At 40.5% G+C, this 13,865-nt stretch overlaps 1 protein-coding gene across 4 annotated transcripts in view; it reads left to right on the top strand.

Moving 5' to 3' along the window:
* LOC133569211 (neuritin-like) overlaps positions 1–13,865 on the top strand; it is a 68,056-nt gene that overhangs the window by 43,710 nt on the left and 10,481 nt on the right. For 3 of the 4 annotated variants that reach the window (XM_061921439.1, XM_061921440.1, XM_061921441.1), the window contains 3 exons: positions 3,964–4,009; positions 7,761–7,940; positions 12,554–12,701. In XM_061921439.1, the coding sequence (XP_061777423.1) occupies positions 3,964–4,009; positions 7,761–7,940; positions 12,554–12,701 (374 nt within the window). Of the gene's footprint in view, positions 1–3,963; positions 4,010–6,134; positions 6,269–7,760; positions 7,941–12,553; positions 12,702–13,865 lie in introns of all 4 variants that reach the window. The other variant, XM_061921442.1, reaches the window with a different exon arrangement.

Genomic DNA, 13,865 nt, shown 5'->3' on the forward strand with positions numbered 1-13,865 from the left:
TATCATGTTAAGCAATGTCAGCTCAGATTTATCAGAGAGCCAGATGCAGTCATCAAAAGAGCCACATCTGGCTCGCGAGCCATAGGTTCCCTACCCCTGGGCTAGAGCAACCCCCGCGACCCCAAAAGGGACAAGCGGTAGAAAATGGATGGCCTAAATGTTGGGGACGTTGGACAATATGCAAAGATTAGTCACATTTGTGTGACTCGTTACGATTGTGAAATTACATGATTAAATGGGAATAATGTTTTTATCTTATATTGTTGAATTGTTCACCGATATGTTTGTTCATAAATGCATATATTTTCTGTTGGTAAAAGGTATGAGTATGGACCGTACTGGGCCAGCAGTACTTGATATCGGATCAATACCGAAGGTGTACAGTAGGCTGATGACGCACCCGAGATGTCTGCTGATGTGTATTGAGGATGGGTCAACACCGTTTGGCAGGGGTGTCCGATAAGTGCGGCTCACGGGTCATTGTTGACATAATTGAATGATATAATTTATAATTACATTTTTCGGTATGCGAACTTAGGGTTCTTGAGGGTGCATGGGAGTTTGCCCAACCAGTCTACATGTGCTTTGTGGACTTGGAGAAGGCATTCGACCGTGTCCCTCGGGAAGTCCTGTGGGGAGTGCTCAGAGAGTATGGGGTACCGGACTGTCTGATTGTGGCGGTCCGCTCCCTGTATGATCAGTGCCAGAGCTTGGTCCGCATTGCTGGCAATAAGTCGGACACATTTCCAGTGAGGGTTGGACTCCGCCAAGGCTGTCCTTTGTCACCGATTCTGTTCATAACTTTTATGGACAGAATTTCTAGGCGCAACCAAGGCGTTGAGGGGTTCCGGTTTGGTGGCCGTGGGATTAGGTCTCTGCTTTTTGCAGATGATGTAGTCCTGATGGCTTCATCTGGCCGGGATCTTCAGCTCTCGCTGGATCGGTTCGCAGCCGAGTGTGAAGCGACCGGAATGAGAATCAGCACCTCCAAGTCCGAGTCCATGGTTCTCGCCCGGAAAAGGGTGGAGTGCCATCTCCGGGTTGGGGAGGAGACCCTGCCCCAAGTGGAGGAGTTCAAGTACCTAGGAGTCTTGTTCACGAGTGGGGGAAGAGTGGATCGTGAGATCGACAGGCGGATCGGTGCGGCGTCTTCAGTAATGCGGATGGTGTATCGATCCGTTGTGGTGAAGAAGGAGCTGAGCCGGAAGGCAAAGCTCTCAATTTACCGGTCGATCTACGTTCCCATCCTCACCTATGGTCATGAGCTTCGGGTCTTGACCGAAAGGATAAGATCACGGGTACAAGCGGCCGAAATGAGTTTGGGTCTCTCCCTTAGAGATAGGGTGAGAAGCTCTGCCATCCGGGAGGAACTCAAAGTAAAGCCGCTGCTCCTCCACATGGAGAGCAGCCAGATGAGGTAGTTCGGGCATCTGGTCAGAATGCCACCAGAAAGCCTCCCTAGGGAGGTGTTTAGGGCACGTCCAACCGGTAGGAGGCCACGGGGAAGACCCAGGACACGTTGGGAAGACTATGTCTCCCGGCTGGCCTGGGAACGCCTCGGGATCCCCCGGGAAGAGTTAGACGAAGTGGCTGGGGAGAGGGAAGTCTGGGCTTCCCTGCTTAGGCTGCTGCCCCCGCGACCCGACCTCGGATAAGCGGAAAATGATGGATGGATGGATGGGTATGCGAACTTCACTGGAAAACATATGAAAGTGTACATAATTATCTGGCAACTTCTTTTCCACAGTCAACTTGACAAAAAAAGTTGACAGTTGTTTTGTATGCGGTTGTGTATTAATTGCTTACACTCCTACAAAAAAAAAAAGCCAAAAATTGAGTTTATTAAGTATTCAGCTTTGATGAACATTTTATATTGCAGAGCATATGCAATTGTCCAATATTGTTTCTCAGCAGTAGAACAAATATGAAAGTAGACCACACAGGCAGGACAAGTCTTGTAAACTTACACCTTTGGCGAGCATGCAGTCAACTTGACTTTAAGAAGAGGAAGTGTTCCCCGCAAGCAAAACCAGAACTTTTTTGACGTTTTTGCTGAGTATGCAGAAGTGGATCCAACTTGTGGCCTTGCGCCATGACAGTGCTGATGGCGGTGGCGAGCACAGCGGCCGTGTTATCCTGTAAATGTCACAAAACGTCCGTTAAGCTGAAAAAGATGGCCGATCCACCTAGAGCAGGGATGTCCAAAGTGCGGCCCGCAGCACATTCTGAAAATGCTATAGCAAAAATAAAAAAGGACATCAAAAATATTGCGTGACTGCGTGGGTTCCCTCCGGGTACTCCGGCTTCCTCCCACTTCCAAAGACATGCACCTGGGGATAGGACCCTCCCTCCTCCAAAGACATGCACCTGGAGATAGGCCCCTCCCACTTCCAAAGACATGCACCTGGGGATAGGCCCCTCCCACTTCCAAAGACATGCACCTGGGGATAGGTTGATTGGCAACACTAAATTGGCCCTAGTGTGTGAATGTGAGTGTGAATGTTGTCTGTCTATCTGTGTTGGCCCTGCGATGAGGTGGCGACTTGTCCAGGGTGTACCCGCCTTCCGCCCGATTGTAGCTGAGATAGGCGCCAGCGCCCCCCGCGACCCCGAAAGGGAATAAGCGGTAGAAAATGGATGGATGGAATGAGGTGAAATCTAACGAGAAAAAGTTGCACTGTTGACTCAAAGCTGCCATGCAGGCATTTTTTTTCCCTTTTGTCTTTATTTTACCATGTAAAAACCATCTTTACCATGAATTGATTAATGTGGACCCCGACTTAAACAAGTTGAAAAACTTATTGGGGTGTTACCATTTAGTGGTCAATTGTACAGAATATGTACTGTACTGTACAATCTACTAATTACAAGTTTCAATCAATCAATTATTATTATTATTATTTTTTTGCCATTGCTCAAAACAAAAAATAATGACAAAAAAAATCCATGTTATAATGAAATATTTTCAAAGTTCCAATTAGTTAAAAAATGTCACTTTAAGATATTTGATGTGGTAAATATTGCATATATTGTGCAGTTGCCATATAAAAACGAAGTTATCTTTGACAAAAGAGCATAAAACAAACAAAATAATAGTTAAAACGTATAATCGACAGATATATCTGAAGTTGATCTCGTGACTTAAGTGTTGAAAGTTAAAAAAAAACAACCCAATAAAATTATATCATTTTCTGAGTGGGGCACCTTTCAGATCCCAAATATATTTAGTAGTATTTTATTTATCTTTTCACTGTGATTACTCAGAAATAATAAAGAATTCAAATCAATGGTGTCCTGCATTATTGATCTTTTAGGGCTCTAATTACTAAATACTGCATATTTCAGTTTTACTATTAAAAAAACGAAAATATTTTTGACAGAAAACCCATAAAACCTTTTTTTTTTTTTTTAAGTTGATATAATGATTTACTGTAAGCGTTAAAAAAATAATAATAATAAAAATTTGACTTATTTTTAACACTTTAATTACTGAGACTCTTCATGGTCCCCGGGACCCCTATAGGTAAAATAAATTTTAAAAATCCATATATTTTGTTATGGTTTGAAAATGACAAATATCAAAATGGCCCCTGCATGCTTTAATTTTTCCATGTGCGGACCTCAGTGGAAAAAGTTTGGACACCCCTGACCTAGGGAGTTTGTGAAAAGACGAGATATTATTGACATTTCTCAAAGCCCTTCGTATTATCAAAAACTTTATCTGCAATCTTTAAACTACATTTAAACCAGCATGGGTGGCACTGGGAGCTGCTAGATAACATGTCTTGCCCAAGGACACCACGGCAGTGACTAGGATGGCGGAAGCGGGGATCGAACCTGGAACCCCCAAGTTGCTGGCACGGCCGCTCTACCAACCAAGCCACGCCGCCCCTTTAAACTCTTTTTTTTTTTTTTCCACTAATGACAAAAGCAAAGTTAACATAATTCTTCTCCCTTTTCCAGATGTTATTTCGTGATTCTACCACCAGAGGGCAGCAGAGACTGGCAGGTAAAAACATACGCATTGAAGGAGTCGTGCAATACGTCATTGTTTTTTTTTACTTCCCTCAAATGCTGCAAGGTCGTTGGTTTGAGGCCTGCCGATGACCTTTAACCTTGAATTAGCGCAATATTCATAAAGATTTGTTACTAATTTCTCCTGTTAAATTGATTACTTTTAAAACCATTCAGTATTTTATTAATCTATATTCATATTGTGGTATTATATACACAATATATACTTATTGTCCCATAGCTTACCTGAGGAAAATACATTTTCTTCTGCTGTATTCAAACTAATTCACATGATATTTGGAAAAGTATGCTTGCTCATAAGTTGTGGTCAGTTGTGAATAAGTGCAATTTTGCTTTTCTTTTTTTTTTTTGCATGGGCGAAGTATCAAGGAACTTTGTAGCATCCAGGCTCTGAAACACAGTTCTCAAACTCAAGGCCGGGGGGCCACGTCTGGCCCTTCACATCATTTTTTACTAATTGTATTCACCGTTCTATTCTGACTGAAAGTACACATGTACTGCAAGAAATGTCATTGATTTTAAACTCGATCTAATATTACATTCCAAACATTTTGGTCGTTAAAATCAGAATAGTTACTTAAATATGGTCTCGACTCATGATTTTAAAGTAAATTATCCTTTAAATTGTGCTCTGTAAAAATTACTTTTGCGGTAAAAAAAAAAAAAAAAAGGTTGCTCAGTCGCCAAAAGTTTAACATAAATAAAAACAAAACGGTGCTATCGTTTTTCCACTCACACTAATACAATGTAAAATCAACAACCTTAGATTTTACAGTAAAAACTTTGGTAGTGTTTTTACATTTATATCCTATATATATATAAAAAAAAAAAAATACGGTAGCATTTTGGCAACTGAACTTTCAGTTTTTTACTGTAAAATATACTGATTTTTTTTTAACACGAAGTAAACAATATTAATAAATAAGATAGGTTGATTGGCAACACTAAATTGGCCCTAGTGTGTGAATGTGAGTGTGAATGTTGTCTGTCTATCTGTGTTGGCCCTGCGATGAGGTGGCGACTTGTCCAGGGTGTACGCTGCCTTCTGCCCGATTGTAGCTGAGATAGGCGCCAGCGCCCCCCGTGACCCCGAAAGGGAATAAGCGGTAGAAAATGGATGGATGGATGGATATTATATATAATATATTGCTGCAATTCATAGCAGCCCTCTGATGAGTTTGACGTGGTGATAAGTGAGGGCGCCACCTGGTGGTCAACACACAACGGAAGGACGAATTTAACCAAAGTCCAACGTGTCATTTAAACCCTGTTATTAAAACTCCAAAGGTCTTATCGGCTTGAAATTTCTCACACAGTACAGTGCGCCCTATAAAACAATCACATACTGTAACTTTCACCTCCAGGAAGTTTGGTACACACCTTTTATGAGACATGCGTGTCAAATTTGAGCAGGATTATTTGCAAAACAGCACCAGGACACCCTCACAAATTGTCCTTAAGTATGTCTAATAAGTATAAGACTTAGAGAATATCTCTAGTGCATGTATACTACACCGTAAAAAAAAATCTAAATTCAGTGTAAATGACTTGCTAATAATTTCATTACTTTCACAGGAACATTTACATTAATTTACTGTGATTTTACGGTTAATTGCACCAAATGCTAAATAACGTAACTGCAATCAAAGACCTACTGAAATGAGATTTTCTTATTTAAACGGGGATAGCAGGTCCATTCTATGTGTCATACTTGATCGTTTCGCGATATTGCCATATTTTTGCTGAAAGGATTTAGTAGAGAACATTGACGATAAAGTTTGCAACTTTTGGTCGCTAATAAAAAAGCCTTGCCTGTACCGGAAGTAGCAGACGATGTGCGCGTGACGTCACGGGTTGTGGAGCTCCTCACATCTGAACATTGTTTACAATCATGGCCACCAGCAGCGGGAACAATTCGGACCGAGAAAGCGACGATTTCCCTATTAATTTGAGCGAGGATGAAAGATTCGTGAATGAGGAAAGTCAGAGTAAATAATAAAGAAAAAAGAAGACAGGGTGGTGGGAGCGATTCAGATGTTATTAGACACATTTACTGGGATAATTCTGGAAAATCCATTATCTGCTTATTGTGTTACTAGATTATTCTGTCGTAGCTGAAAGTCGGAGGGGTTTGGCCATGGGTGTGGTGACCGCCAGTGTCTCTGAGGGAAGCCACGCAACTGCCTCTTTGACAGTTGCACGAGGAACGACACAAGCTCCGCTCATGTCTACGGTAAGAGCCGACTTATTACCACATTTTTTTCAAAGAAACCTGCCGATTGACATGTTTGCTTGACCGCTCTGTTCCATAGTAAAGCTTCACCTTCGGGAATGTAAACAAGGAAACACCGGCTGTGTTTGTGTTGCTAAAGGCTACATCTTTCTTATTTGACGTCTCCATTATTAATTGAACAAACTGTAAAGGATTCAGCAACACAGATGTCCAGAATACTGTGTAATCATGCGATTAAAGCAGACGACTTACAGCTGGGATCGGGCTGGAAAAAAATATCCGCTACAACCCGAGACGTCATGCGTCATCATACTGACGTTTTCAACTGGATACTTCGCGCGAAATTTAAAATTGCAATTTAGTAAACTGAAAAGGCCGTATTGGCATGTGATGCAATGTTAATATTTCATCATTGATATATAAATAAATAAATAATAAATGGGTTGTACTTGTATAGCGCTTTTCTACCTTCAAGGTACTCAAAGCGCTTTGACACTACTTCCACATTCACCCATTCACACACACATTCACACACTGATGGAGGGAGCTGCCATGCAAGGCCCTAACCAGCACCCATCAGGAGCAAGGGTGAAGTGTCTTGCTCAGGACATAACGGACGTGACGAGGTTGGTACTAGGTGGGGATTGAACCAGGGACCCTGCACACGGCCACTGTGCCACTGCGCCACGCCGTCTATATAAACCATCAGACTGCATGGTCGGTAGTAGTGGGTTTCAGTAGGCCTTTAAATAACATTACTGTGATATATATCATTTTTACAGTCATAAAGTTACAGTACATTTTTGATTACTGTATTTTACTGTATGAAAAATGTTGTTAAATGCTGTCAAATCCTGGTAAAACATTTTTTTTTTTACAGTGTCGCCAAAGCATTTCGACCACAATCCATAGGGGGCGCCACTGATATCATTCATATTTGTGTTCATGTCAACTCTACAGGGGGCGTGGCTTAGTCGTCTAATCTCCACCCACTCAGATTGATTCATGACTGTGTTGATATTTCTGTTTTTGTGCTAAATATTTTTTACATTACTATTATACTTTTTTTTTTTAAATCCAAGGTCCCCATACTTAAATAAATAAATGTGATATTTTTTTCCCTTAATTAAATGCTCAAATCAATACAATGCAAAATTCGTTTAAAAGAAAAAAGACAGTCCTTTTAAATTATTTTTGTTTAGAATTATATTTATTGTTTTTTTTTAATACGACGTGGGCCTGTGGACAAAACATATTAAATTAACAGTGCATTTGTCTTATTGTAATTAAAAAAAATGACATCATTATTTCGAGAATTAACACATGTAGTAATAATAAAGGTGGTTTAAAAAGACTAAATGAGCCAAATTGGAATGAAGGAAGCTGGAACCACTCGCTGAGATGAGGAAGAGGAGGAGGAAGAGCAGAAGGAAGAGGAGGAGTCTCTTTATTTCCCCTTCTCTCTCTCTCTTTCTTTTCCCGCCATGCACAGAGCAGGTGGCGGCGGTGGCGGAGGCGCGCGCTCCTGGATGTACTCACCTACTCGCGTGTCTTTGCGTGGAATGCACGCGCGCCCCCTCTGCGGCTGCGGCTGCTGCTGCTCGACTGCTGCTGCGTGACTCCGCGAGGATGGGAGGAGGGAGCCTCGTCCTGGTGCTGGCGCTTCACTTCGGTGAGTGGAAAATGCACTTTGTTAATATTATTCATGTTATTCTATCATTGATTCCACTTTTTTAAATTATTATTTTTGTCACATTGGAGGCAAAAACATTTTTAACATTTTTATTTCGCTTCCTTTTCAATGCACATTAGCTTGCGTTCAAGTGCGTGTGCGTGTGTGTGCGCGTGCCAATAAGGGGGATCCCCCCACCATCTTCCTCCTTTCGTTTGTGCCAATTAAGTGACATTTTGCGTGTGCGCGCGCGCGTAACACCAAAGGCCGCATACTAATATCGCAAACAATAATTCACTTTTATTCTCAAGAAACACACGCATATATGAGTTAAAAAAAAAATGCATGTGAAAAAAAGATGATGTCATGTGCAGCCGTGCACGAGTTCTCCCCCTCTCTCTCACGCGCGGTACAAAAATAGATGCAAGTGTGAAAGCGTGCGCGCGCGTCTAATGGACGCGCAAAATAATCGTCTTTATCGTTATGATTATAAAGGTGCGCGTGCACGTGTATGAATAATACAATGTTTATTTTTTTATTTTTTCCCCTCGCAATGTCCTTTTTTTTGCGCGCGCGCGCGCTCTTTTCAATTTGTGGTCTTTTTTGGATAAATACGGCGCACTTTTTCACGTTAAGACGAATCCCAAAAAAATATGAAGATATTTATTGTGTTTCTGTTTCGTCGTTTCGTTTAAAACAAATGGAATATTTTTGTGTAATTATTGATCATTATGTTGACGTTTTTATTTGTCGTGTGCGTGCGTGCGTGTTTGTGGGTGTGTCGCACGCTCACACGCTGCTTCTGCACTGCAGGAAAAGCGTGCGTGTACATGTGCGTGCGTGCGTGCGGGAGGGACGTGTGAAAGACAAAACAAATCTATTTTTTTATATAAATAAACAACAGCAACGAAATGTGCATTAAATCGATGATAATTAAAATAATAATAATAATGATGATGATAACCACAGAACGGAATTAAAATCTTTAGCTTGATCGAAAACGAACGAAAGTGTTATGTTGAGTAAAAATATAAAACGTGACAAAAAATTACCATTGGTGTAAAATAAAACAAGACTATTTTTTTTTATTCATTCAAGGGGGAAAAAAATGGACAAAAATGTGCTGGATATTAAAAGTATAATTTATGTGTGATAAATTATGTATCAGGTGGTCAGTTAAAAAAAACGTGTGTGTGTAAGAGGGGCGTGCGTGTGTTTACGTGCGTGTGCGTGTTCACGTTCATACGCTGCACCTTGACTTGCGCATGACGTCATTCATTCATTTTTTTACATAACACCATTGAAGTCAAAAACGCTCGCAGCAAAAAAAAAAAAAAATGAAATTGTTCTTTGTTAAAGAAAAAGAAAAAGTGTGACATAAATGAATCAATCGTGAAATTTGTTTAATTGTGCACTCATTTTCACGTTGTAGAATAAATATTTTTTCCCGTGTTTTATAAAAAATACTTTACAACAAATAATGTTTAATTTGACTGAACATTCGATTCCCTGTTTTATTGTCACGAAAACACATGTTGCATTATTGTCTTTGGTCATGCAAAATTAAAAATGCCATCAGCCATCAACAAAAAAACTGTAGTGAGTCCACGCAGCAAGATGGCGATTGCTTCATGCCATGATAGTCATGTAATATTCATCATGATAACAGGATATTGGCGCATGTGCAAATGCATTAAATGTCTTTGATTCATTGGGGGTAAAAAAAATCAAAAAAGTCAACCTACAGCGCCCCTGCTGGGGGCAGTTATAGTGCACTTCATTTTGTCTAGTTAAAAACAATTATTATACCTTATTTAAATCTTCCACTTTTATTCCCCACCGTATCATAAAAATAGACATAAATCACACATTCATGTTTTTTTTTATTTTAAGGCCATCTGGTGAGAGTATGTGTCTATTAAACTCCACATCTTTAAGATATAAATTGTTTATAAATTAGTTTTACATTTAAAACGCCCTTAAACGTCCGCAAATGTGCTCCTTTTAGCGCATTAAAAATGGACAGGAGTGAGAGGCCCATCATAGATTGTACAAACTAGAGTGGGCGCCATCAAAGATTGTGCACACACGAAGAACGCTCACTCGGACATTTGTCTGGCTTTTATCTTTCATGTAAAGACGTTACGATAATCAAGGCTGTAGTAGCTGCTGCAAAAATGACGAGACGATCATTGGAAGCAGGACTAGGTGGATTTAATAATGATTTGGAGTGCATGAGGAAGTAGCTGTAAGGAGTCAAACATTTTACAGCGCATGCAGAGCTACACAAAGATACAACTTTTTTTTTTTTTGAACATGACGTTGCCTACGGCCACAGCTGTCAATGCCAGCGTACACGAGAGGGGTGTGAATCTTTTTGGCACCAAACGTTTCAATCATACTCCGATTTCTGGGGTTCCGAAAGAACCTTTAATTTGACACGATACTTGATTGGAAATGTATTATATCATTTAATAATTCATGAAATTTTTCATAACAGATTACAGGTTAGAAAATGTTTTTTTTTTGCTGCATGGAGATGGACTAAAACGTTTTAAAATTGATGGAAAAATAAATAAAAATAATAAGTGAAGTGAATTCTATTTATATAGTGCTTTTTCCTCAAGTGACTCAAAGCGCTTTACATAGTGAAACCCAATATCTAAATTACATTTAAACCAGTGTGGGTGGCACTGGGAGCAGGTGGGTAAAGTGTCTTGCCCAAGGACACAACGGCATTGACTAGGATGGCAGAAGCAGGGATCTAACCTGCAACCCTCAAGTTGCTGACACGGCCGCTCTACCAACCGAGTTATACCGTCCCGTAATAATTTATATCGATATTTGAAAATCATGAATTAACTTAGAATAGGGATAAATAAAATTGGGATTCGGATGTGAATCGATTTTTTTTGTGAACCCCTATTAAGGGTGTGAATCTTTGGGCACGTAATGATTCGATCTGATTCAAAATCCTGGATTCAGAATAGTTTTGATTCAGAATCGAGTCTCGATTCAAACCAAACCAATTCTCCCAATGTATTATTTGGTATAATGATTATAATGACACTATTTCATAACAGATTACATGTTAGAAAAGCTTCTTCTTGTTGCATGGAGATGGCCTGAAATATATATGTATTTTTTAAATATACATTGAGTGTGTGTGTGTGTGTGTGTGTGTGTGTGTGTGTGTGTATATATATATGTATATATATATATATATATATATATATATAAAATAGATAGGATCAGGATAAATGGAATCACGATTTGGATGTGAATCCATTTTTTGTGCACCCCTATTAGGTGTGTAAATCTGAGGACACGTAACATAGCGGCATAGCTCGGTTGGTAGATTGGCCGTGCCAGCAACTCGAGGGTTGTAGGTTCAATTCCCGCTTCCGTCATCCTAGTCACTGCCGTTGTGTCCTTGGGCAAGACACTTTACCCACCTGCTCCCAGTGCCACCCACACTGCTTTAAATGTAATTTAGATATTGGGTTTCACTATGTAAAGCGCTTTGAGTCACTCGAGAAAGGCGCTTTATCAATGTAATTCACTAATTCACATCTGATTCCGATTTCTGGGCTGATGATTCAAATCAGAATTGACTCTTTAAAAATTGATTTTGATGAAAAAATAAATAATGTGTCTATATATATATATATATATATATATATGTATATATATATATATATATATATACTATATATATATATATATATATATATATATATAGTACAAACTGAAAGTTTGGTCACACCTTCTCATTCAACGTGTTTTCTTTATTTTCATGACTATTTAAATAGTAGATTGTCACTGAAGGCATCAAAACCGTGAACGAACACATGTGAAAATAGGCGAAATAACTGAAAACAAGTTTTATATTTTAGTTTCTTCAAAATAGCCACCCTTTGCTCTGATTACTTTTTCGCACACTCTTGGCATTCTCTCGATGAGCTTCAAGGGGTAGTCGCCTGAAATGGTTTTCACTTCCCAGGTGTGCTTGAAGCTCATGGAGAGAATGCCAAGAGTGTGCTAAGCAGTAATCAGAGCAAAGGGTGGCTATTTGGAATAAATTACAATATAAAACATGTTTTCAGTTATTTCCCCTTTTTTGTTCAGTACATAACTCCACATGTGTTCATTCATAGTTTTGATGCCTTCATTGCAATCTACAATGTGTGGTATAGTCATAAAAATAAAGAAAATCCATTGAATAAGAAGGTGTGTCCAAACTTAAATGTGTTTTTATTTATTCTTATTTTTATTTTTAAATGAATGTGACTCCAAAAAGCCCTGCAATGAGGTGGCGACTTGTCCAGGGTGTACCCCGCCTTCCGCCCGATTGTAGCTGAGATAGGCGGCAGCGCCCCCCGTCACCCCAAAAGGGAATAAGCGGTAGAAAATGGATGGGATGGATGGGTGACTCCGAAATGGGACAAGCGGTAGGAAATGGATGGATGGATGGAGGGATTTTTGAACATTGTGAATTGATTTAGAATCGGGATGAATAAGAATCACGATTTGGATGTGAATCACATTTTTTGTGCACCCTTAATACACATGATTTTAACGGTTTTTAAATTTTCCCCGCCCTCCATCGCCAGTGTGGCTGCTGCACTCGGTGCTGGTCAGCTCCGCCCACTGCGACGCCGTCTTCAAAGGCTTATCGGACTGTGTGCTGCAGCTAGGAGACAACATGGCCAACTACCCCCAAGACCTGGACGAACAGCAGAAACTGCACAAGATCTGCAAGTACGATGCGCACACACACACGCACACACACACACACACACACAAGCCACGCCCCTTCACTGGAACCATGTCCTGGCCTTTAACAAAAAGGCTATCTCCACAGCTACTCACTGCCGCCTCCAGTGGGAGAAATTTGATACTGCGACATCACTCCAATTAAAAGGACAAAATTACTTATTTTTATGCATTTTTACGTCACATTACTTTGCATAATTTATGTATGACACAAGTTTGTAACGTGCATCTTATTGGGGACACCATTAGACCACCTCCATGTTCTCTTCGCTGCAGCAGATGGCACACACACACACACACACACACGATTGTTTAATTCAGTGACAGCTTCATCACAGCAGTGAGGGGGAGTGGCAGGTGGGCCTACTTAATACGCCTCCACACACACACACACACACACACACATATACACACACACTCGCACACACGCGTGTACATTGTGTGTTAATTGGTAGGAGATGTAGTGCAGACACGGCGGGGTTCGGCAGGTCAACATCAATAAAAGAGCAGATTGGAAGATTGGATTAGATCCCACGTGCACGCCTCGCTGAGCTGACGGACGGGTGGCGTGCGGTGGGCGGAGCCTAAACCCGAGATTAACGAAGTGCAAGAGCGAGAAAAAAGGAGGCGGCAAGCGTCTGCATGCACGGTGAATAAAACTTGAAGAATGGTATCGTTACAAGCACTATAAGTGCAGTCATGCTAATTAGCTAACAAGACAGATGCCAACTAGCTTCACTTGGTAATTGGATCTTTAAAAGACGTGATAAGTTAGTAAGTAGGGATGGGCGCCAAATCCGATACTTTTTTCGGCACTGACCGAATCACCTAAAATCCAAGTCAAGCCCATCTGCATGTCATGATCTGTGGTCTGGATTATGTTTTTGTTATTTTTTGTTACTTTTTGGACTCTTTTAGTTCCGGTTTGCGCTCCCTTGTTTTGTTTGGTTAGCATGCCGACCTATGATTTTCACCACGCACCTGTTTCTGACCAAGACCCTTATTTAAGCCTGTCTTTGCCAGTCAGTCGGCCTGGCGTCATTGCTCGTTGTCATGCGATACCACAGTTCACGTTGCTCGTTCCATGTCCTATTCCAAGTTTTGCTAGTTATTTGTTTCACACCACGGTAAGTTTTTTTTTGTTCTATG

This window comes from Nerophis ophidion, linkage group LG15 (assembly GCF_033978795.1).
Source record: "Nerophis ophidion isolate RoL-2023_Sa linkage group LG15, RoL_Noph_v1.0, whole genome shotgun sequence".
Lineage (NCBI taxonomy): Eukaryota > Metazoa > Chordata > Actinopteri > Syngnathiformes > Syngnathidae > Nerophis > Nerophis ophidion.